The sequence below is a fragment of the Anoplopoma fimbria genome, chromosome 14 (assembly GCF_027596085.1).
Source record: "Anoplopoma fimbria isolate UVic2021 breed Golden Eagle Sablefish chromosome 14, Afim_UVic_2022, whole genome shotgun sequence".
NCBI classification, from domain to species: domain Eukaryota; kingdom Metazoa; phylum Chordata; class Actinopteri; order Perciformes; family Anoplopomatidae; genus Anoplopoma; species Anoplopoma fimbria.
Window position 1 is genome coordinate 1,839,041 of NC_072462.1, and position 26,038 is coordinate 1,865,078.

At 36.1% G+C, this 26,038-nt stretch overlaps 2 protein-coding genes across 2 annotated transcripts; one reads left to right on the forward strand and one right to left on the reverse strand.

The window, feature by feature from the left end:
* Window positions 1-724: 724 nt before the first annotated feature.
* Window positions 725-13,438, reverse strand: gnsb (glucosamine (N-acetyl)-6-sulfatase (Sanfilippo disease IIID), b). Its single transcript, XM_054612275.1, has 13 exons — window positions 13,142-13,438; window positions 11,037-11,096; window positions 10,510-10,713; window positions 9,624-9,689; window positions 9,436-9,534; window positions 7,582-7,749; window positions 6,778-6,860; window positions 5,798-5,916; window positions 5,608-5,711; window positions 5,335-5,436; window positions 4,755-4,865; window positions 3,091-3,201; window positions 725-2,549 (listed from the first exon to the last, which is right to left on the reverse strand). Exons 1-13 carry the CDS (start codon window positions 13,286-13,288, stop codon window positions 2,394-2,396), a joined length of 1,530 nt encoding a protein of 509 aa, XP_054468250.1. The 5' UTR covers window positions 13,289-13,438; the 3' UTR covers window positions 725-2,393.
* Window positions 13,439-16,231: 2,793 nt separating this feature from the next.
* On the forward strand, window positions 16,232-22,998 carry polm (polymerase (DNA directed), mu). The gene is made up of 11 exons (XM_054612683.1): window positions 16,232-16,633; window positions 17,537-17,714; window positions 17,849-17,947; window positions 18,049-18,219; window positions 18,306-18,377; window positions 19,602-19,722; window positions 19,795-19,927; window positions 20,965-21,067; window positions 21,669-21,899; window positions 21,978-22,061; window positions 22,303-22,998. Exons 1-11 carry the CDS (start codon window positions 16,395-16,397, stop codon window positions 22,387-22,389), a joined length of 1,518 nt encoding a protein of 505 aa, XP_054468658.1. The 5' UTR covers window positions 16,232-16,394; the 3' UTR covers window positions 22,390-22,998.
* The last annotated feature ends 3,040 nt before the right edge of the window (window positions 22,999-26,038 follow it).

Sequence of the window (26,038 nt, forward strand, 5' to 3'; positions counted from 1 at the left end):
TTGAACCAGAGTTCTTTTTAAACGTGTGTATGCGTTTGGCCATAAATCCAAACATCACTAATTTGTTGCATATTCTTTAATAACGCTGTTGGAACAGGACCTCATGTTTTTGACCAATAGGGGGCGACGGCGTGGCCAAAACCAAACATAGCCCAGAGCAGAATTAATGAGCATCTGTCATAAAACCTGTTAGTTATCTTTAATGTAGGTGTGATAAAGTGTCAAAGGTCGTGTTGGTTTGAACATCGGACTCATCCCTTGCAGCTGTATCTTTATTTTCTTATGAAATCAAATACCTGGCTGGGGTCCTATAACATACTTCAGAATTGTCAAAACATGAGTTACATTAATTTTCTGCACTGAAGATGCAAAGAAAATTCACATCACTCATACAGAATGAAAACACTTAAAGTCCCCGTTTAGTATTCATAAGCAGTATATAAACATTTAATAAATGGTTTATAACACCCAGTAAGCAGATACAAGTGTTAGTGTTATGTAATTAATTACAATATTGTGAAACACAGTTGAAATAATAATTATATTAATTAATTATATTACTAAAACTGTACCTGAATAAACACTTAAAATGTCCTCATGGCTTTTTACAGCTAAATTATAGTGCGTTTATAGTTAATTTACTCATATTTAGCGTTTATATATTGTTTACAAATGTTCTGTGAAACACCTCTTAGAAAAATCCACATGACAAGTTAAATGCTTCTTTTGATTTATTTTAATTTCACAGTGCAAAATACATTCACATTCAAGGCACGTGAGCCTCGTCAGTGCAAACACAAGGCACACAGGATCAAAGTGCTCATTTCAGATGTTACCAGGTGAAACTTCCCCCTCGATTAATTCATCACAGTCACAAAATCGCCAACACGCAATCATCTTTCACAAAAAAAAGGCTCTTTATAAATGTCATCGTTAATACTTAGTGTAAAAATATTAAACATGAGATTTAAACATTTTCTAAAAGTTTTGCACTTTCTTAAAATCTGAGGCACAAAATTGGAGCAATAATCGGACACGACAGATGGTGTCCGTTCAAAAAAAGACTAAATGTTTCAACTTCTTTCATTAGAAGTTGAAAGTATGAGCTCAAAGACTAAACATAGGTTCAGCTAAAAGAGATAATTTGACGGGAAATTGGTGTCAAGAGTTAGATGAAAAGATGGACACCACGCTCATATGAAGCTACAGCCAGGTTAGCTTAGCTTAGCATAAAGACCAGACACTTATGTTTTTGTATGAATTCAAGAAGCAAGACATAACATCTTAATTATAGCGCTTTAGAGTTGTATTTTGTTACCTTTTAACAGAGCTAGGCTAGCTGTTTCCAACAATTTTTTGTGCTAAGCTAAGCTAAGCTAACAAGCTGCTGGTGAGCACTTTAAACATAACAGACAGACATGAGGGTGAAACCAATCTTCCCGTCCAACTCTCTGCAAGAAAGTTAAGAAGCGAATTTCCCAAAATCTCAAACTATTAAAACCTTTGGTTGTTTATCGTTTGGTATAAAAATGTTACGATTGCATTTTGAACCATTAACATTGTAAAGAACAGATGTTAATAGTGCAGTTTATATGCAGAAAGACATTAAAACATGGACTGACAGTAGATCTGCATAATATATGAACTGGCTTAGGAGTTTATTATACATATAATAAACTCTTATTTTGAGATATTTGAGCACAGTTCGGAAGAAAAGAAACCCAGACCATTTTCACAGCAGACATCTTGACTGGTAATCTTAAGAAAAACACAGGCGTTTTAATAATAACATGAAAGGAAACGCAAGACATTTTGGGAAATATACTTATCTGCCTTCTGGTGGAGAGCGTGTCCAAAAAACGTGTAAAATTTAAAAAATATATTTATAGTACTACAAGGACTTTTTCTTCTTTATTTACCAAGAAAAAGTCCAGCACATACTTGTAAAATCACAGAGCCAGGCTAGCTGTTTCCTCCTGTTTCCAGTCTTTATGCTAAGCTAAGCTAACCAGCTGCTGGCTTTAACTACATATTTATCGTACGGACGGTATCAATCTTCTCATCCAGCAGGATGTATTTCCCAAAATGTCAAACGTTTCCTTTACCAATGGCTCTGTTCTCATCAAATGTCCCCGTAAACCATAAAGGTGTGAAAGTGACCCAGCATGCACGATACGAGGACCCTCAAACTGAAGCAGCTAAATGGAATCCAGCCATCATTAAATTTGAACTTTTTCCTATTGAGACATGTCAAAATGGGAAAATATGGTTATTTAAAAGGCAGATCAAAGAAAGTTGCCTTTGATCAAACAGTCAGATAAACCAACCCCATCCTCCTCTGAGAGGATGATGCAGGATGACGGATGTTTGGCGACTTCCTCCAGAGTGTTGCTTCATCGTTGCTTGGTGTCACGGCAGCTGTCGCCCTGACAGGACTGGAGCTTTATGAGCCGCTGGTTCATCGCCTGCAGGACGGCCGGATCCACCTTCTTCACGATGTTCTCCAGCTGGTGGGGGTCCGACGTCAGGTTGTACACTTCTACAAACGACTGGAGACACAAAGAAATTAAATGTAGTAAAACTAAACTATGAAAATACTCCACTTCAAGTAAAATTCCTGCATGTTAACTCCTTCATATCCTGTTGTCTAGTTTAATCTACATCAAAGCATCATATTCTATAAGATCATCACATGTTCCTGTGAGGACCTCGTATCTCTAAAAAGAACAAACAGCCTGTTTTCAGCTTTGTGACATTGATGCATTTTCCAGCTGATCCAAGAGGCTTTTTAAAGAGTTTATTTATCTGAAGAAGTAGGAGGATTTTCTCAACACATGAAGGAAACACTTCATCCTTCAGTTTACCACAAACATTCAACTGAACAGGAAGGGGAAGAAAAACTGTCATCTGAGAAGAAACTAAAACTGACAGACAAATGTCGTAAAAGTACAATATGTACCTCTGAGATGTAGTGGAAGAGAAGAATAAAGTGGCAGAAAACTCAAGAACAAGTACATTGAATGTGTACTTAAGTACGGTTCTGGAGTAAATGTACTTCGTTACATTCCACCATTTACAGTCATTAAGTACCTCGTTGTCTGCAAACTCGCAGTATTGCAGGTTGTTTTTGCTGTCGAGGGTCCGGACGCAGGCGTAGGTGTTGTTGAAGGCGTCTTCACACACACAGTCTGGGAAACATTGCTGGATAAAAATAAAGTTTTGAATTATTGTCACTATATTTTTAATTTAAAGCCTGGAGTATTCGACCAGAAACTGCACTAAAGAGTGATGTTTTAAAAAGCAGGTTGTTATTCTTGCCATTTTTGGCGTATTTGCAGGAGGAAAGAGTCGACTCCAAAAATATTTCCTGCTGACTGCAGAGGACAGAAATAACAACATGTGGTGCGTACAAGTCATAAAAGACTGAGGAATGTCTCTGCCGTCAGAATTTGGTCTTTTAAAAGGTGAGTTCAGATTCACAGTCACACAACAACACAAACAAACTAACCAACAGAGGCAGCAGTAGACCAGCAACTCCTGTGTTCAGAGAGGTAAAATTACTGTTTTTGTCAATGGAGTCTGGTGTCTTTAAAGAGTGCATAAATAACAGCTTTATTTCCCCGTCATAAATGTCCGCATGACATCAAGATAAAGAGGTGAAAATATTCTAAATATAGCGTTCACTTAAACTGATATTGATTCTTTTATGTGTCTAAAATACGTCCACAGCAGTTCATTTCTTTGCCAACTGTGTTTTGAGAGGTTAAATCCCTGTTTTTGTGAATGGAGTCTGGTATCTTTGAGGAGAGCATATTTTCTCCTGTTTGTTTCTCTAAACTCCATCTACTGTAGTAAAACACCGACTATGTAGAAGTACCTCATACAACCACACTTCTAAACATCTCTACTAAGGCAGTTTAAAGAGGACAGACGGGTTGTTCTCCCCTCTGGCTTCCTTTGAGGTCGTTAATTGTTTCACCAATGTTGTATGATGAGGTGACATCTTACACATTGCTGCCGATGACAGGAACAGGATTTACACGTTTATTTAAAAGGCTGGTTCTAATCTTCTTATGGAATATTTCAGAGTAAAGAGTGAGGAGGACTTGAGGTTGAAAGTCGCACCCTGATTGGTGTTTTTTTAGTAACATTTAAAGTGTTGAGCGACAGCAGATTGTCACGTGTGTCTCTTTTGTTGTTGTTTTTTTAACGGCGTGTATCAGACCAAACTAGTTTCCCCCTCTGAGAAATAATAAAGTTGCAGCTGGAGATTGCACAGATGTCACGTAACACTAGATCTTCAAATTCATATTCCACAGAGATCTTTAAGACCATGCGATGTGATCGAAAGCTCCAGAAGAGCTACTGAATAAACCTGCTGGTCAGATTATGTTTGAATAATTCATCCCGCCTCGTAGCTTGTTTGATTCTCTGTTAGTTTCTGAGCGAATAAGCAGAGCTTCAAGGTGCCTCAAGGGGAGATTGTAGCGTCCCTAAAAGAGTCTATACCTTCTTTGCATAATCAGCTTTTTCTTTTAAAGCATCCAAGAATGGAATAAGATCCTGGTCAATCTGAAAACCTTCACAGATTTCAGTGTTTTTATTCAGTGAGGTTAAAGAAAATGCAGATAGACATTAGCGAGCAGCTAAATCTATTACAAAGCTTCTCTCCTCTCTTTTTAGAGATTAAAGTATTTTTATAAACTAAATTTAATCAATAGTTTGCAGATTCGTTTTTTGTGGTTGATACTCACAGAGAGTCCAGGTCCCAGTTTGGGACAAGCTGGATCCTTCGTTGGTTGTCCCTCTCCGTTGTATTCAACCAGGAAGTAGGGACGAGTGGTTCCATTACGCAGCGACGGGGCCTGATGGGAAGAGAGAAGATTAAGTTTTTAGGAAAAAGGAACTTTGAGAAAATTAATTAAAGAAGCAGCTGAAATTTAAATATATATATAAGAATATAGATCATTACTATTAATGTATTTTTAATTTTCAATGTAAATGTATAACTGTTACAATCTGTATTTTATTCGCAAACATATAAATAAAATGTAATTGAATCAAATTTAATCGCATTTAATTTAATCACATTTAATTTAATTAAAAATAACTTAAATGTGATTAAATTAAATTTTATTCAATTAAATTTTATTTATATGTTTGTATATATTTCTGTAAAAATATGCGTGTGGATGTACGTATATGTGTATGTGTAAGGATGTGTATACATTTGTGTTAATATCCATCAGTATTACACATTTGACTGTCTTTTTTTATGTCTCTGAAGGAAACAATAAAAATCATAATATATAAAAAAAAGAAGAAGCATCTGACCATCTGAGAGAGGAACGACTGTCCATCCACATTCACAGTCGACAGGTTGACACCAGAAATGTCCAGAATGGTCGGAGCCAGGTCAATATTCAGCACTGGAGCCTAAAGGAGTACAACAAACAAAGATCATTAAAAAACTCAATGAAACTATAACTATAATGTAGATGTGTGTGTGTGTGTGTGTGTGTGTGTGTGTGTGTGTGTGTGTGTGTGTGTGTGTGTGTGTGTGTGTGTGTGTGTGTGTGTGTGTGTGTGTGTGTGTGTGTGTCCGACCTGCAGCGTCTGGTTGGGTTTGATTCCCGGACCGCGGACCATGAGTGGGACCCGGATGTCAAATTCATAGAGCTGCCTCTTATCGATGGGTAGAGAGAACTGACCTGTGAACAGTGAGGACGTTGTTGTTAAAGACAAACAGGAAGTGAATCGTCTTTAATCATGTGAGGACCAGCGGAGGGAATCGAACCCGTGTGGTAGCCGTTGTCCGAGGTGTAGAAGATGTAGGTGTTGTCCAGTTCCTTGATGCTCTCCAATTTCTTGACCAGCAGCTCCACCATGTCGTCCACCGATAACAGCGTCTGCCACCTGCAGAAGAGATCGTTATAAAGATGATTTAAAGTTTTAAATTTGGTGACATAAAGTTTATGCAGAGACAAAGTCTTGAGGTCAGAAAATATTTAAATAAGATTTAGTTAAATAATATTCAGAAAAGGAGAACTTATTAAGAATAAATATATAAAAAAATACATAAATAAAAAAGTATATAAATAAAAATAAATATATATATATATATATAATAAAAATATAGAAATATATATCAATAAAAATAAATATTTTTTTTTATATATATAAAAGTTTGGAGTAATAGTGTTTTAATTCAAATCAAACCTGATTTCTTTTTTAGTTTAGAGGGTAATACTTCAATTCTTATTCTTATTCTCTTTATTATATACCCAACATTTTCCTCATGTTTTGGCACATTTTGTATAAAAAAAAGTTTAATAAAATATTAAGTAAACAGGTAAAAAATAAACACCTTGTCACTTGTGTTGATTATAAAAATAAATGTTATTTCTACTATGTTTGGAGTATAAAAAATATAGAAACTATGACAGGTGCATTTCTCATTTTTTAAATATAATTTTGGGGATATTTTGCACAATTTAACCTCTTTGTCTTTCTGTTTAAAAAACAACAACATTTCTTGAGTTATTCTTTTAAACATTCTACACTTTCAAGTTTCATGAAAATCAGGTTTGTGTTTTTTTTGTAATTCTGCCTCCAAACCGACCTAAAAACATAACCTCCCCCCAAAAAAAGACATCATACCTTCATACATGTTCATTCAAACATAACTTCTAGTGAACCAGAACTGGTGAGATATTTGATAAGAAGTGAAGCGACCCCCATCATGTCTGAAAGATGAGAATTGTTGATTAGTTGTACCTTTTCCTGTACGCGTTGTCCAGGAAGTCGAGAGAGCTCTCTGGCATCGGGTTCACAGGCTGACGGAGCAGCCAGTGTTTGTCCTGAAACACAAACACAGATTATAAGATTATATAATAAGACCAGTTATCATGTTTAAAGTGACTTAAAGGAAGTTTCATTTTGTGTTGATTCTGGCGACCCCTGTGGACAAAAGTGGTAGTGTTTCTGAGCACCAGAGTTCCTTTAGAAAGCCTCTAATTTTACTGCAGCAGGGTCTGACAGTCTGACAAGACTGGTCTCTGCTGGATCTGGGCCTGTCCACGGTGGACCCTGTCTCTGCTGGATCTGGGTCTGTCCACGGTGGACTGGTCTCTGCTGGATCTGGGCCTGTCCACGGTGGACTGGTCTCTGCTGGATCTGGGTCTGTCCACGGTGGACTGGTCTCTGCTGGATCTGGGTCTGTCCACGGTGGACTGGTCTCTGCTGGATCTGGATCTGGGTCTGTCCAAGGTTGACTGGTCTCTGCTGGATCTGGGTCTGTCCACGGTGGACTGGTCTCTGCAGGATCTGGTCTGTCCACGGTGGACTGGTCTCTGCTGGAGTCTGGTCTGAAGGAGTTTCTGGTGAACCTTCAAGATTTCATCTGGTTTCTCCAGAATCCGACCCGGTGGCTCTGATGACGAGCTTTAAGAATAACTTTATAGAAACAGACGATCTTCTCTCTGATGGTCTGTTTACTGATGGAGGTCTATAGAGGATCAGGACTAAGCTGAGACTGGTTCGGGACCAGTTAAAGGTTCCTTACTATAACTTTGGACACACCTTGCCGGGTTTGTCAAAGCTACCGTCTCGGGGCGCTTTCACGTTGCTGAACTCCTTCTGGTACTTTGGCGCCGCGGTCCATGGAGAGTGAGGAGCCGGAGGAGACAACATGAGGAAGAACGGATGCTGAGGACTCCGGTCATCCAGGAACTTCAGGGACCGGTTCGTCTGGAGGGGAAAAAAGCAGAGACTAAATGCAAAATGTCACATTTGATATTGACTGAAACAACATCAGCGTGTTTGTTAGTCAGAATTGGTTAAGTGGAAACACTGATGGTGTGTTAGAGATCGTGGGAGGAAGTGAAATGAAGTGAGCTGAGTGAAGAGGGAACGTTGAGCTGCATCTGTGAGTCATTAACACCACAGGATGTGAAATAACAGCTGGTCAGACACATGCTTCTAGGTGTGACTGATGCTCCCACACGGTTTTAAATAAGTCCTTTAAATGCTCAGAGTACTTTAGATTATGAATATGTCCACTGCCTTATGGCATAAACTTGTTTAAGTCCAACTAACTAGATGGATTGTTTCCTGATTTTTGGCTACTTTATAATTTTTCTGCTCTTTTTTAAATTCATTTTCATCTTGGTTTCAGTTTACTAGGTCTGTCCTCGTAAAAAAGGAACTCTCAGTTGACAAACACTCACACTATTATGTCGACAAATGGATTAATTGATTCCTGTTAAACTGAGTTTCTCCACAAAGAATCCCACTAAAGCTTGTGTTTACCAGAGAAGTTTCTTGGAAGTAAGTGACATAAGCATAAAGCTTTTAAGTGACTGTTAATCATCTGATGTTACTTATCCACTGCTAGCTTTGCTAAGTATCGCATGGATTACTTTGAAGTTTTTTTGTTCAAACACAGAGTGTACATAAGAAGTGGACGTAGTCATTGTGAAGTCACCCATTGGTTTGAAGACTGAAGTTTTTGCATCCCATGAACCGAAGTTACCATATTTGGAACGTGGAGGAGTGACGTGGAGGAGTGACGTGGAGACACCGTAAACGTCTCTTGTAGCAGTATCTTAAAGCTGCATTCTCTCTCCTGTCCATCAGGGGGCGACTCCTCTGGTTGTATAGAAGTCTATGAGAAAATGACTCTACTTCTCTCTTGATTTATTCCCTCAGTAAACATTGTAAACATGAGTTTATGGTCTCAATCTCTAGTTTCAAGTCTTCTTCAATACAGCATGATGTTCATTTAGTAAATGATGCTCCATTTAGAGTCAAACAGACCATAAAGCAGGGGATGCTTTAGGGCGGGGCTACACACTGATTGACAGGTCGACACCAGAGACGTATACGGTGTCTATACGTCACTCCTCCTCAGTCCATATATGGTCACTTCCTGTTCACTGGTTGCAAAAAAATAACTAGATGGCGACGGTGAATTTTCCAAACTTGAGGCTTCAAAACATCAGTCAACAAACCAATGGGTGACGTCACGATGACTACGTCCTCTATACTTCTTATATATGGGAACAACATTACTGCAGTTCAGCTCTCATAAACTCATGGAGGAAAAGCCAAAAGTCTTCATTCAAATACTGTAAGATGTAAATGCAAATATTTAAATTATATTTAAATGACATAAATTCAGCATTATTATCTAGTTTTCTTGCATTTCTACTCCACCATCTAGCTGTTGATGATTAACCTCTCTCACTGCTGACTGGCCCACAAAGAATGTTGTATTTCTGTGAAAGCAGCTGATTCAGACAGTTTGGAGGTGAACGAACTAATTTCTTCCCATAAACCTTCACATAAAATGTGTCCCTATTGATGTCCTGATGCAGGAGAATACTGCTGATCACAGGTTCGGTAAAAGCACAAGTCCTCACACTCCAGACTTACTATGAGGTCCGTGAGGTAGTCCGCCTCATAACTGTCTCCGTGCTTCTGCTCTTTGCCGTTGACTGAAAGTGTGTAGTTGTAGTACTGCGAGTTCCCCATCTGTAACATACAAGTGGAAGAAGCTGTGAAAACAGAAGGAGTACTTGAGATTATACAGTAGTATTTGTGTATATGTGCGTGAGACTCACCAGTGCATGCCATTGGTCCCAGCCAGGCGGAACATGGCCGACGTCTCCTCCATCTTTTTTACCGTACTGACGGCAGAAAAAGAAAAAACAGGAAAATGTAGTTTAATGTGATGTAGCATGCTAACATATGCTAATTAGCAGTAAACACAAAGTGCAGCTGAACCTGCGGCTAGATGAAAAGTGGTGGATCATCATTGCCACACCAAGCAGTCTGCACGGCTAAAGAACAATGAGTTCTGTTGTTAAAATGACTAAAGAGTAAAAATTGGAAGTGTGTTTCAGGAAGTAGAGGTGCTGAGGGTGGGTGAGGCGAGCTGTATTTGTATTATTGCAATATATTTGTTTGTTGCTGCAGTATTTATTAAATTTTTCCAGGCCAAATACTATTCCCTGTAATTTAAAGTATATAATAATAATATTTGCATTTGTCTTTAACACAAAACATAATTAAAAGTAAAATAGTGAAATAAAAAAAACAGAATCCAATACAATAGTATTAAAGTAAGAATAAAAGTATACGATAACATATTTTATTATATAACTGTATTTGTATAATTGCAATATAGTTTTAGTTGTTGCAGTATTTATTTAATTCATAAAAAATTTCCCTTAGAATATTGTGTCTAAATTAATAAAAAAGATTATTAATAATAATAATAATACAAATACAAATAATAATAATAATAATAATAGTAGTAATAGTAATAATAATAATAATAAAAATAATAATAATTATAAAAATAATAATAATAGTATAGCACCTTTCAGAACATATTCAAGTTAGATAGTAAAATAAAAACAGAATCCAATAAAACTTAAGAATATTACAGAAAGAATAATAAAACACATTAATCAAAACCCAGAACTGTCTATAAAATGTTCTCACCTGGTTCAGGTATTTCCCGGCGTAGAACGTCTGGTACTTCTGCTTGCTGAGGTAGACGGGGAAGGCCGAGGCCTCGGGTCCGCTCTGCCACTGAGGGCTGGAGCAGTTCCCCGACACGGAGTTGTTCCTCACCTCGTGGTTGTGGGGGTACTGACCCGTCAGGATGCTGCTCCGGCTCGGGCAGCACAGCGGCGTCACCGTGAACTTCACGTGGGGGGGGGGGGGGGGGGGCGAGAGAGTGGGCGATAGAGGAAGAGGAAGAGGAGGGTGAAGGGGGGGGTTATGAAAGAGGAGCGTGACAGCAGAGAGGAGGATGTGTTAACTCTTTATGTTACAACATTTAAAAACATGTAACATCAGAGGGCTTTACTTAAGTCAGAGTACAGAATATTATTTATACATCAGAAAAAGTACATATTGTGCAGTAAAAGTACTCATTGTGCAGTAAAAGTACAGAATATTATTCATATGGTGAAGTATAAAGTGTCATAAAATAGAAATATTAAATGTATTATAAATGTACTTACAGAATTCACAAAAGTTGCTCCTGCTTCTCCTATTAAAGATTTAGCTTTCTTCATGGGGGTCTGAAGAACAGAAACAACAACAGATTAAGAAAAGATGTACACAATGCAAAACATTTAAAAAAAAAAAAAAACACAAGGGAATATTTTTTTGGGATTAATTGTTTGCTATAATATGACGACAGTTACCAGAATATTCTTTTAAGTTTTCTGACTATTGGTTGGAAAAACAAATCAACCTGAAGACGCCAATTTGTGTCGGGGATATTGTGAAATTTCCAATATTTTCTGACATCTTATTGACCACGATCAATAAATGAATAGAAAAAATAACAATGGTCGGATTTATCTAAAATGCAAGTCATCAATATTTACAGTTTGCCCATTGCTGTTTCCCAGAACACAAGTTGATGCATTGAAACATCTAATTTTGTCCAAACAGTCTAAAATAAAAATACAAATTTAATTTACTATCATATAAGACAAAAAAGTATCCCATTTTTGTCATTTATGCATTACTTAAAGGGCCAGTGTGTAGCAAATAGGTGGATCTATTGGTAGAAATGGAATATAATATTAATTAGAATGTTTTCATTGTGTTTAATCACCTGAAACTAAGAATCGGGTTCATTGTATTCATTAGCTTAGAATGAGTTTTTCATATCTACATACAGAGCGGGTTCTTTTCAAAGAGTCGGCCATGTTGCACCGCCATGTTTCTACAGAAGCCCAGAACGGACAAACCAAACACCGACTTTAGAGAGAGACTTTCACGTTTTTACGTTACTGGTAGGCCACCATAGTTTACTTGAATGGTAGAAGTATCAGTTGGGTGCAATCTGCAACGTCACCACTAAATCTCAAAGATCTCAGTTTTTCGTACTCTTTGGCGACACCTATGGCGACACGCTGTAATTGCAGGTGTTTGTTTTATGGATCTCACTTCCCGGCAAATGCCACTTGGGATTTTTCCCAGGAATGTTGGTGAAACTGAATAATGCCATAGCTTTCCTCAGCGGTCCGTAAACTCAATCCCCACTGTGTTATTACGGGGCAATTTATAGAAACTTAAATTATCTTATTTAAGTGACTTGGTTCGATTTATTAAATGCTAACTTCCTGTTGGCCTAAAAATATGTCATTTCTGTGGTGCTCTATTCCCTTCATCCATAGATAAGAAAATGCTAACGTTAAACTACGACTCTAAACATCGTAAACCATTATACCTGCTGTCCTTGTGAGCATGGTAGCATTAACTACAGCCTCACAGAGTCACTAGTGTGGCTGTCAACTCATTTTACATTTACATTACATTACAGTCATTCAGCAGACGCTTTTATCCAAAGCGACTTACAGGAAGTGTATTCAACATAGGTATTCAAGAGAACTACTAGTCACCAGAAGTCATAAGTGCATCTCCTTTCTTAAACAAGCATCTTAAAGCATAAACCAGAGCAAAAGTATAGTGCAGAGGCAAATTACTACGAAAACAATAATTGCTACAGACTACTACGAATAGGATAAGTGCAGTAAACAAATACGAATTCAATAAGTGCTACGAGGAAGGCTCAGGGTAGTTCAGGGTAATTAAATTATTATTATTTATTTTAAAATTAATATTCTATTCAAGAATAAATATAATATATAATATTCCAAGGGGTATATTTATACACTCCTACGTCTTGTTTTCTACTGTTTTGTTAACTGATATTTAATTAATTTATTGTGTATTGTTTTGTTTCCTTTGTTCTGTTTTTGTCATGTTTGTATTTCCTTTAATGCTGTGGATAAAAACAAAGTGTTTTGCTGTTTCAAAATAGTTGCAGAGGAATTATCAGCCGATCAACTGAATTGATTAACAGACTTTAAGGTGTCTGAAACAGCTTCCTGCATTAACAGCAGCCCAACTTCAAACTTCTGTTTCTTTACTTTATGGATATAAAGGTTATAAAAACACCACAAAGTATGACAACATGAGTCTAAACTCAATGCCAGGCTGCTGTAAACACACTCACAGGTGTGTTTACAGGTGCTTTAACCTCACCCCTCTCTTTAGGATCAGTACAGGTGGTTTATTGATCAGTGTGTTCCGGACAGGCTCTACTCACCATCCCCCCCAGATGAACATCCTGGTCGTCGGTGAGGATGAGGATGATGTTGCGCAGTTTGTCCCCAGCCGCAGCACACCTGACGCAGGTGAGCAGCAGCAGCAGCAGCAGGAGGGTGACGTCTCCGCTCCTCAGACCTTCCATCATGCGGGTCCACACACACACAGACTGGATGGTTTCGTTTCCTGCTCTCTCTCTATTGACTGAGGAAGAGGAGGAGGAGGAGGAGGAGGAGGCGTGTTGTTGAATGAGCGTGCAGACTGGATGGTGAGAGGTTTGAGGAAGTGGAGCTGTCGGAGGTCATATGATCAGTGGGAGGAGTGAAGTCAGAGAACACGTTGTACAGCATGGACTTTATACTTCTATACTCCCAAAAACACTCTTTACTAACTACATAAAAAATATGAATACCTAGCAACTATGGATACAAGAATCCCATTTAATAAAAACAAACCTACATGTTATACATTATTATTATTTATTTTAAAAGTAATATTCTATTCAAGAATAAATATAATATATAATATTCCAAGGGGTATATTTATTTAAAAAATACACTTTTATATCGCTATTTATTATATTATATTATTATTATATTTCATTATATTCTTTCTATAATATATTCATTCCAATAAATATAATAATAATACTTCCAATTTTACTTTTTAATATATATATTATTATAATTAATTATTTTATAGTTTTATTGCTATTTATTATAATTAATTATTTTGTCTTTTAAACTTGTTTTATTTTTATTTTTAGACAACACTTAATTGATCCCCAAGGGGAAATTTACATTTACATTTTTTTATTTTATTTTATTTTATTTTGATAGAAATATACTTAATTTTAAAAAAATTGCAACTATTTTGCCAATAAGGGTTGACTTTTTTAGCACATACCAATATATAAGTGTAACATATATAAGAAAACATTTTGAGAAAGATCCTTCAGATTCAGCTATTACGGAAATGTGACCAACATTTGTGGCTGTAGATTTATTTTCTGAAAAATAAAACTGAATGTAGAAGGAGGATCTGAAACCAGTCTGCCACTAATATGCCCGTGTATTTCCCCTTAAATGTCCCCTTAAATAGCTTCAGAGTCACTGTAGATCCAATCCTGAAATAAGATGACAATATTGTGCAATAATATCATAGTATTTTTTTATTTCATGTGCCTTAAGTTACATCATAAACGTTTCCCTTTTTTTCTTCCTATTTAAACCGACATATTTCATATCTTTGTGATCTTTTATCACTTAACGATCAGTTAACAAGGGTTTATTTTGGCTAAAGAAGATATGAGGAACCAATGATTCTTGGTTCCTTAGAGAAAACTAGGAGCTTAGAATTTCATACAAACTACATTTATTTTTGGAGCACAGAGGCTCATTTGCGTGTCGTTGTCTCACAGGAAAAAGAGATTTCTCAATAATAGGAAGTGTCTCCAGATATTGGAAAGCCCAAACAACAGACGCCAAACGTACAGGAATCAAGATCAACATAAACATTGTTCTGTAGAAAGAGATTTTTAAATATTTTTCACCATGAACACACATTAAAAAGAGAAACAAACACAAACCTTATATGAATGCAGGGAATGGTAAGTACATCAACCCCCTCAAAACAAGAACATATACTCTGATGACATCATCTTTTTATTGTCAACAGCGTTGCCTTTAAGTCTCAATCAGAAAGTGAATCATTGCATTTCCCAAAACATCAAGCAAAACCTTAAATCATAACTAAGTCCCGAAAGGGGAAAATGTTGTGTTATTAGCAGAACAAGAAAAACAACATTTTGATAAAAAATAAAACATTATGAAGCAATCAATAAATCAAAGTTATGAATATGAAAAATTACTCAAATCAATACTGACAGGGATGATGGTTTGGATTTACCTCTTATCTGTACATCATAATGAGGATAAGTGAGGATGAAATGATCCAAACATCATGTTTTAACAATCTCTGAATTTGGCTGCAGTTCTTTTTTTATTCTGCAGCTGTTGATGATGATGTTTTTTTGAGGCAGGTAGTAATCAGTGCAGTCATGTCTGACCTGCCCACTTGTCAAACCATAAAATGAGCCGAGAGCTGAAGATGCTCTGCTGAGATGATGGTAGCTTCCGAAAAAGAAGGAGGTCATTACAGGTTTCTGCAGACATCTCATCATCCTCATCATTGGTACTTTTATGGGATTATAGCGGAAGAACCTCTAATTTTCCGCCACATTCAGTGGTGGAAAGTATATTAAGTCAAGTACAAGTGTGAGTTCTTGAACTTTACTTGAGTTTTATACTTCTACTTTATTACATATCATCTTATCATATTGTACGTTTTAAATATTGGATAAAATTATATATTAAATAAAATATAATGTATATTATGTATTAAGGAGATTAATGAATCAGAATCATGATATTCTAAAATGAAATTTTGAGGTAATAAGTAAATACTTTGAAATATTAAATATTATAACTTATCTTTAATATTCAATAATAAAAAAAAGAAAATTATGAAATAAAAAAGTAAAAATGATGAGAAAGTAAGAATTTACAACTACCATACGAAAATCTATTTAATACTGATACTAAGTCCAAATGATGTAGTAGTTATTCAAAATGATGAAATGTTTAAAAAATAATAATACATCATGATGCTGAGGTGGTCATTCAAATGTGGATAGTCAATTTTCTATAATATTAATATTAATTTTCATATCATACTTTTTATTATTCTTATTATTTTTATTTTTATTATTTTTATTATTATTTATTTATAAAATTTTATTTATAACATTTTCATTTTCATTTTCATTTTTATTTTTTTTTTTTTATATTTCTATATTTTATATAAATGTACTTACATTTTTTTATATATTTACAATGTCAGAACATAGTTTCCACACGGACAGTCTGAACGTGTCTCGCAGTTTCCAGTCGGAACTATTTTGAAGACGCGCAGATTCAGACGCCGGCACAGCTGCATCCGGTTGCAGTTCTTCACAGAAGTTTGCAGCTTTTCTGCTTTTCTGTGGTTCCTTTACTGCGAACCTTCCTCAGAGAACCAGGTTAGACACCTGAGCTTCACTATGTCGAAACACTTTAGAAATACTAATGACTATTTATATAAAAAAATAGCTTTTTAAAAGCAAGAAATAAACAAACTTCATATTTAAACTAGTTTCTTATAAAGACATTGGACTCAAAGTGTTAACTCAAAGTGATTTAACAACAGAGAGAACCATGGTACCACTAAAGAGAAGAAAAGTCCTCTCCTCTGGTGCTGGGAGCACTGGGACCACTGGGAGCACAGGGAATACTGGGAACACTGGGAACACTGGGAGTGGACATGAAGTAACATTTCCATCAAAGTTCCCTCAGGTTGTTTTGTTCCTGCTGGAGAGAAGAATGGGAGCCAGTCGAAAAGCGTTCCTGTCTCGGCTCGGTCGAGGGAAAGGATTCCAGGTGGAGGAGACCTTCAGGTGAGTTAATGATATGCAGAGAAAGTCAAGTTTACAGCAGAGGTAAGTGTGGAATGTGATGAAGTACTTTTACTCAAAGTACACATTTCAGGTACTTGTACTTTGCACTTTATGCTTCTACACCGATAAATATCTATCTGACAGCTACAGTTACTTTACAAATGAAGGTTTTAACACACAAATAACTGATAAAAAGTTTATAAAATATGATGTTTTGTTAGAAATTAAAATACGTAAAAGTTAATCCAAGTACACCTAAAATGATTAGTCGATTGACAGAAAATAATGTAAAAACATGTCACGGTTTAAGCTTCGCAAATGTGAAGGTTTGCTGTTTTTCCTTTATTATAATGTGAATAATGTTAACATATTAGTACTCATTTGGTGATATAAATATGTTCTTAATAATATTAAAATATTAGTAATAATTTGAATAATGTTCATATATTCCTAATACTTTTAATAATATTACAATATTTGTAATACAGTTTATATGTTAATTTATTAGTAATAATTTTAATAATATTATTATATTTGTAATACTTTGAATAATATTACAATATTTGTAATACTGTTAATAGTGTTAATGTATTAGGCGATGAATCAATAATGAAAATAATTATTAGTTAATAGTTTAAAATGATCTTCAGCTCAACCAACTACAGCAGTAAAATCCTAATTTTACATTAATGCATGAGTAATAAAATATAATGATAGAATATGTATAATAGTAGACAATTTTCTTCTTTGAATACTTTTAAATGAAACATACAAAACTATCATATGTTGATTGTAAGCATTAAACATAATAATAACATGTATTTAAACATGTATTGTATTAGTGTCTTACATGCAGCTACAGTTGTGTCCGTGCATCACATGTAGAATATTGTTCTTTAACAGTGAAAGAGTCACACATGTGATTTGTGAGAACAACTCTGGTGATGAGGTCAGACGTTGGTTGGAGTCTGAGGTCAGAGGTCAAGGCCGAACACCGGCTCACCTGCTGGACGTCAGCTGGTTCACGGAGAGCATGAGGGCCGGACGTCCCGTTGAAATACTGGACGGACACAAACTACAGGTGGGTTTCACTTTTACCCAGACACAGATTTAGAGAATCTTGAGAGAGAAATTTAGAGAAGCTTTAGTGAGGTGAGTACTGAGTACAGTTTAAATATTTTTTCCTTTCCTTTAATCCCTCTGTGTCTCATTCAGGAGCAGCAGATTGAAGAAGAGGAGGTCGTTGTGGTTTCTGTTCCCGTCTACGCCTGTCAGAGACGGACGACACTGGACAACCACAACGCCGTCCTCACCGTATGTCCCCTCCAGACAACACAGATCTCATATATATAAATATATATATACTGATCGTTAGCTTAAATATAAAAAAACAACATCTGGTGTTTTTCTGTCAGGATGCGTTGTCTCTTCTGGCTGAAAAAGCTGAGCTCAGTGACGAGGAAGGTCGAGGCGTCGCGTTCCGTCGAGCCGCCGCCGTGTTGAAGGCTCTACCCGAACCGGTGACGGACATGAAGCAGCTCAGAGGACTCCCATGTTTAGGAGGACATTCACTCAGAGTCATCAAAGTCAGCATGATTTATCTCCTTTGTTATATCTAATCCATCAAACTCAAAGAAGATCCAGTGATACACTTAATTCTGCTTTCTTGTAGGACATTTTGGAGAACGGAGCGTCGAGTGAAGTCGAAGCTACGAAGAATTCTGAGCGGTTTAAAGCACTGAAGGTTTGTAATCAACAAATAATAATAAACAAAATATGCTTAAACTCATAAAAAGGCAATTAAACATAATGGAATAACTTCAGCTTACATTTTAGTTTGTAAACAAATATTTGAAATGCATCACAGAAAGGACACGTCTTTAAACAATCTTAAATAAATAATCATAATAACAGATTCTAAGGTCATAATGATAATTCAATTTAAAAACTAGGAGCATTTTGTGAATGCCTTTTTTTATTTTTTATGATTTATGTCATTATAACTTATTCTGCACAAAAGACATATTTGAGTTCTCTCTACTTCTAGTCATGATTGTTCTCTTTTCATAGAGGAACAAGACTTATTATATTACAGTACAGAGGGTTAAACATAAAAGACTATACTCATCAATTTCTTTCAGATTTGTCTAATTATTTTCTTGTCAAATATGAAACCATTTTAACTCTTTCCCTTCTTTGTTTAAATGTCTCACAACTCTGTTCACTGTTGGGGTCACAAATAGATATAGCTTTGTTATTTTCCACTTAAATCCTTATTTGGTAAAAAAAAAAACAATGATGGTAACAAAAGAAAAAACTAAAACATTTTTCTTCCAGTTTTTCTATCTTAAATTGTCAAAATTGATCAGTTATTAGTCATGTGTCGAGGTGCTACCTTTCCCCAATAGCTTTTTTTACTTGATATTAATAGTATATCTGTCACACTTTCTTCAGAGAAACCACAGAGATGAAGCACCAAACAGCTCATAAAGACCTTAAATCACAGTAGTTGTTGTAAAACTATGTGAACCATTTTACAGAAAACACTTTTGTAACATGTGAGTGATCTTCCCTCTCTCCAACATTTCTGATGTCTGTGTAGATATGTTTCTTTATCTTTCTCTTTAGCTCCACCTAGTGGCACTGGACTGAATCAGTCTAAGTGTTGCTTTAAAGAGTTAGTCAGTATTCACCAAAGTCACACAATAACACAAACAAACTAACAGATGGAGGCAGCAGTGAACTAGCAACTCCTGTGTTCTGAGAGGTAAAATCACTGTTTTTTCAATGGAGTCTGGTAGCTTTAGAGAGAGCATAGAGAAACTGATTTTGATTCTTTTAGGTGTCTAAAATACGTCCACAGCAGTACATTGCTTTGTTCTCTTGTCCGTTTCTACAAACATCACTACTATCCCTTTAAGGTGATCAGTGTATCATACATTTATCACAATTTTCGTGTGTATTTCAGGTGTTAACAGGTATTTTTGGAGTCGGAGTCAAAACAGCAGAGCGGTGGATCAGAGACGGGATTCTCAGCCTTCAGCAGCTCCAGGATTCAGGACAAACACTGAACCGAGCTCAACAGGCCGGTGAGTGTTGGTCTGCTTTCCTTCTGTAGCTCCTCTGTTCTCTCTCTGAAGGAACAGTTTACTTCCTCTCAGGTCTGCAGCACTACGAAGACCTCAACCAGCCCGTCACCAAGGAGGAGGCCGACGCCATCGCCGCCGTCGTGGAGGAAGCGCTCGCGTCCGTGTTGCCGGGGGCTCGGATGAATCTGATTGGAGGATTCAGGAGGTAAAAGATCAAACGCTCACTCTCATGAAGCTCCAAGGTTAAAGGAAAGGTCGTCCTGTCACTTATCGATGATCTTTGCTTCATAAGACACTGGGAAAAATACAGAAGTGGAGGTTTCAGAGGTAAACATAACCACAGGTTAAACTAAACATAGATGTGATAAATACACAAGGATACGAAGAGACTAATTCAATTCATTAAAGTTATTTGTTCTTAATTATTGATGTACTTTTGTCACATCTTTTCAAATATCTGCATCAAGATAGTTGATGGAAAAACACAGATTCATACAGAGTTTATTTTGGACACAGAATTCTTTTTTTTGCTGATACAGATTTAAGTTTATTTTATCTGCAAGTCTTTATAAAAAAGCTTATTAAAAAGTTTTCAATTAATTTACAAAAGTGCTAAATATCTTCACTTAACGTTGGTTATTAAATGTTTTTGAAGAGAAGACGTTCTATCTATAAAATAATATATCTCTTAATGAACAAGTGTCATTTGTTATCAATTGAAGTTTCCATTTAAACAGTAGAAAATCTAAATCAGGCAAGTAGGTTTTAAGAGACAAGGAATGTGCTGTGGTGTTTTGGTGCATAGACAATAAACACAGTAAGAATAAAAAAAATACAAAACAAGTCATAAATTAAAAGAACCATGAACAATATGTAAAAATATATAAATATATATATTAGCGGTACAGTGCCTGCTTGATGATGATTAATGCAAAGAGGAAATAAAAATTTGGTTTAACATCCTTTCCTATATATAAATAAATATATAAATATAAATGAGTCAAACATATCTGATATAAATGAAATGGCAGCCGAGGCTCATGGGGATTGTAGTATTTATGTTCGATAGACAAAAAGTATTTCTCTGAAACTAAATTGAAGTAAACTGTGAGACCTTAAACCTTCATCATCATCAGATTATCCAGAGGAGTCCTGTGTTTTTGTGTTCAGTAACATTTAGGATACTTTTAAATTTAAGGTTTGATATAGGAGTACACTTAAAACATTTTATTTACTTTCCAGAGGGAAGCTGACGGGCCACGACGTTGACTTCCTGATAACTCACCCAGAGGAGGGCCGAGAGGTCGGACTGATGCCCAAAGTCGTCTCCTGGCTGGAAACTCAGGTAACTTAGTTGTTTTGATGTTGGGAATGTCAATGTTGGGAATGTCAATTTTCCTCAACATGTTTCACCTAAGGAAAATTCTTCTCAACCCTCTGACCCCAAAGGAGAGATGCTTTTGGCAATTTTTTTGCTTCAATGCCATAAATCATAAAAAAAGAAGAGTTGAATTTCTTTGATAATTAGATTTTTTTTTAATAGAAAACACTGGAATCTATACATCCGACATGTCCACAAGTGTTACCAATGTTGGAAAAAAATTGATGCTCTATGTGTTATAAACATTGAACTATTCACATTCAGCAGCCTGAAGTTCAGTCAAAGTTTCACAGAATTGTTGTCACATGACTGTTGGTCTCAGATGAATCAATCATGGCTTCATAGTTTCACTGAAGAGCTCAGAATTTAATGTTTTTTACAGAATCTGGTTGAAGCAAACTGTTTATTTGTGGCGAGATTTCAAACGAGACATGTAGAATAAAGTTTTTTCTTTAAATATCACAATTTTTTTGGCTAATTTTTCAGATGGAAAAACTGCCTTTGGTTTTGGGGTTCAGAGAGTTCATAATCTAGACGTCACAATAATAGTTTTCCGTCTCTCCAGGGTTTCCTCTTGTACCAGAAAACTACGAGGAACTCTTACCTGGAGGCCAAGGACGGTCCCGCTCGGCCCGCCTCCAACATGGACCGCTTCGAGAGGTGTTTCTCCATCTTCAAACTGTCCGAGGAGGTCAAAGGTGAAGGACTGAGACCGTGGAGGGCTGTGAGAGTGGACCTGGTGGTTTCTCCCATCAGCCAGTTTGCTTTCGCTCTGCTGGGCTGGACCGGATCCAAGGTGACCTTTTCATAAATCACCTATTATAAGATTTATTTATAGAAAATGATGCATTCACTGACTCCACGTTCTTTGCAGTTGTTTGAGAGAGAGCTGCGACGCTGGGCCGGCCACGAGAAGAACATGTCTCTGAGCAGCCACGCTCTGTTTGATAACAAACAGGTGAGAACTAACCTACCTAACTCAGTATTTCACCATCTTTTACTAAACTTAACTAAGTATTTTACGACTGTCTTCATGTAACAAGCAGAAATTCACTGTTGTTGCTGGACTTTCGTAGGAAAACATGCAAAAATGAGAAGTAACTTTTTCATAAGATATCATATGAACTATTTAACTCATGTTATCTGTCTTTTTTCTAGCACTGTTAATAGTTTGTCTTTGATTGTCACTATTCCTACAGAGTAGATACCTGAGAGCTTCGTCAGAGGAGGAGATCTTTGCTCATCTTGGTCTGGAGTACGTTCCTCCGTCAGAGAGAAACGCCTGAACACAACTGATGAGGATCAAGAAGGAATCATCTGAGGGTTAGAACCTGCAGACAGGAAGTAAACGTACCAGATAAGTGTCCGTTGATGAATATATTTAGATACAAATCCACAAGTTTTAACGTTTATCAGACACCAAAAAACTGCATGTTTTATTAACTATGAGACACATTTTAAACTCTGGACTTATCAGCAGTTATTTTATCTTTCGTTGCAACAATCTCAATTTTAAGGAATACTTTGTGTTTACTGAGGGAATAAATCAAGAGAGAAGTAGAGTCATTTTCTCATAGACTTCTGTGTTGATGATAAACAGTTTGATTCATTATAGGACTGTTGCATTAGTTTTATCTATAGATATTATCAATTAAACATTCAAACCTCAGATATTAAGTGTTGTGATGTTGCTGCTATGTTTTTAAAACAAGTGCCTGTAAATTAATCTGCTGAACTGTTATACTTTGCAATAATAGGTGTACGAATCAAAGGTATAATATGAATTGTATACATTAAAATGTGTTTTATATGTTGTTGATTTTGTACTCACATTATCACAAATGTTTCAGACAATTTTCAAACCAGAGAAATCTGTAATTTTAATGAAGGTAAAACAAAATAATTTTTTGATCTTGGTCCTTTTTTTTTTAACTGTATGAAGGATTTAAGTAGTTGGACTTCTGAAATCTTAAATTATCAGAACATAAATTATATTATTACATATTATATTCTGAGTTTTTACCTGTTTTAATCATCTTGTCACTTTGTTTTGGAGAGGAGGAGACCTCTGCAGATAAGTAGGCTCCCAGTTAAAACCTTCTGAACGTTTTACTTATTTATAATACTTGTTTTTTACTTATGTCTCTTGTTTGCACTATCCTCTCTGCTGCTGTAATCCTGCAAATTTCCCTGCTGTGGGACCAATAAAGGATTATCTTATTTTATTTTATCTTAATCTTAAATTATCAGAGAAGCAAGCTAAGCTATCGTTAGCGTCACTTTGTCTCTCAGCTCCTCCAGGACGTCCTGCGTTCTCTGAACAGCGTCAGACAAACACAGATTTTTAGCTTGAATCTGCTTTAAATCAGAGGAGACATCTGTGGTAAAAAAAACTCCTGAAACATGAAACTTGAAGGAATCCTAACAACTGCAATAAAGACAACAACTCCCATGATCCCACGCTGCTTCACCACATCACCAAATTGCATCTGTTTTTGATTGAGAGAAAATTATAGATTATGCTTTAAAAAATGTGTAAACAATCTTCCAAACACGTCTCAATACAGCCTTCATAAACGGTTGATCTGTGTTTTATATACATAATGTAAAGTGAATTAAACTTTACACTGATAGATAGATTGATAAATGTTTATATATCTCACTTATTCCCGTTGAGCAAGAATGGCCTCATGGTGGCGCCAGAGAAAACGCAGAGGATTCATCTTTTAGAAAAAAAAGAACATAAAATATTTAAAAGATATTTCAGTCTGACGACTTCTTCAGTAGAGACTCTGGATTTAAAGGGCCAGTATTTTGGAGATGTTTTTATATAGTTTCTATTCTTAAAGGTGCAAAGAAGAAACAAACCTGGTTTCTTCTGAACAGCTGTAGTGTGATGGGATTAAATCTGATGTCCTGTTTAAAAAAAAGAGTTTGATCTAATCAAACGAGAGCAGAGCTGAAAAGCTTTATAATTTGACAAAGGAATAAAAATAAAAATAACTAGTAAAGCTGTTGTTTCTACTTGTATATTTTCCTACAACTCGTATCTGGTTTTACACGTTTTACTGTCTGTAAAGTTTCCCCTCAAACAAACACACCTGTGTTCTACTGACCTGTTTTCTACAACGTCTTCTTCTTATCTGAACAATCACTCAAGATGAAACCACACAGCAGAGATCACACAGCAGATACGGAGGGAGGTACTTGTACTTTACTTCAGTATTTCCATTTTCTGCTACTTTATACTTCTCCCCCACTGCATCTCAGAGGGAAATGTACTTTCTACTGCACTACATTTATCTGACAGCTTAAGTCACTTTACAAAGTAAGATTTTGCTTTTTACGAGATAAACTTGTAAAATAAAACACGTTGTTAAAGATCAAACCAGTGGTTCTGAACTTTTTTGACCTTTTAGATAAAATCAGTCTGCGTCTCCTCATCATGTTTCAGATCTGAGTCGTTATCAGTTCCTCCAAAGAGACATTTCACCTCTAAACTTCTAGAATGTTTCATTCAAATAACTGTTAAAAGTGGAAACAAATGTGAAGTTATACATTATAGGACAGAAAAAGAAAAGATTTAAAGAAGCGTTTTAAGGCCAGTCATCAGAATAAAATGTTAAATTGTGCATTTAGAGAATAAAAGCAGAAATTGCAGTTAATTAGCTGATGCCAGTAATTTGACTTATTCTTAAAAGTTTGACGTTTATTCTCAACATTTCATCTTTATTCTCAAAATGCAAAAAAATAAATCTTCTTTTTATTTATTTTATTTTGTCTGACCCTGATACTCTTCTGTAAATATTAGAGTAAAGAAAAATATATATATAAAAATGTCTATCAGAACTTCTTCCTCTTCTCTCTCATTAATCATCTCTCGACCCCTCAGATTTATCTGGTGACCCTTTGGAGGCTCTCGACCCCTATGTTGGGAACCTCTGGACTAAACTATCTGACAGTGCATAACAGTGACATTCTGCTCTAACATTAATTTAACTATCCTAAAAAGGTGAAGAAAAAAGAGTACTGCTGATACTTTAAGTTTATTTAGCTGATAATACTTTTGTACTTAAGTGGGGTTTGAATGCAGTACTTTTACATGAGAAAAATATCTGAATCCTACATATGTAATCCAGAAGATGAATAAATAATCCTTCTGATGCGTTTGTGTCCTTCAGGTTTCACACAACAGAGATTTACAGCAGATACATTTCCTCTGTGTGTGTGTGTGTGTGTGTGTGTGTGTGTGTGTGTGTGTGTGTGTGTGTGTGTGTGTGTGTGTGTGTGTGTGTGTGTGTGTGTGTGTGTGTGTGTGTGTGAACTCACAGGCATTTCCTTCACCTCTTCCTAACAGCCTCATTAACCTCTAAATACCAGTTTAACATCAAAGGACACTCACACCTCAGTCTGCTCTCCTCCTCTTTGACATGAACACACACACTTCTTCTTCTTCTTCTTCTTCTTCTTCTTCTTCTTCTTCTTCTTCTTCTTCTTCTTCTTCTTCTTCTTCTTCATGATCCCTTCATCTCTCAGATTTATCCCAGGTGAGCTGGATTACCTGTAAACCCGGTGTGGTTCAGTGTGCGTCTGCAGCGTCGGTATGAAGACGTTGTGTTTTATGCTCCTTCATCTCCATCGACACGTCTCTGTTTTTGACGCCGTATGTGTGAACCAAAAGGAGACATGAGAGGGACGAGGAGACTCCCAGTCTGGACCTCTGAGAGCAGACATCTTTAAAGAAATGTTAATTTATTCATCTTTATACTTTCTCCTTAGGAAGGAAAAATAAAGCTCCTGGTTTTTGTTTATCAGAAGGAATTAATAGAAATGAAAAACTTTAAACATTCTCTTATTTACTCAACATGTTCCATGAGTCAAAGAGGAAGTAAAAGTACCAGAAAAACAATGTACAAATACTCCGATACAAGTAAA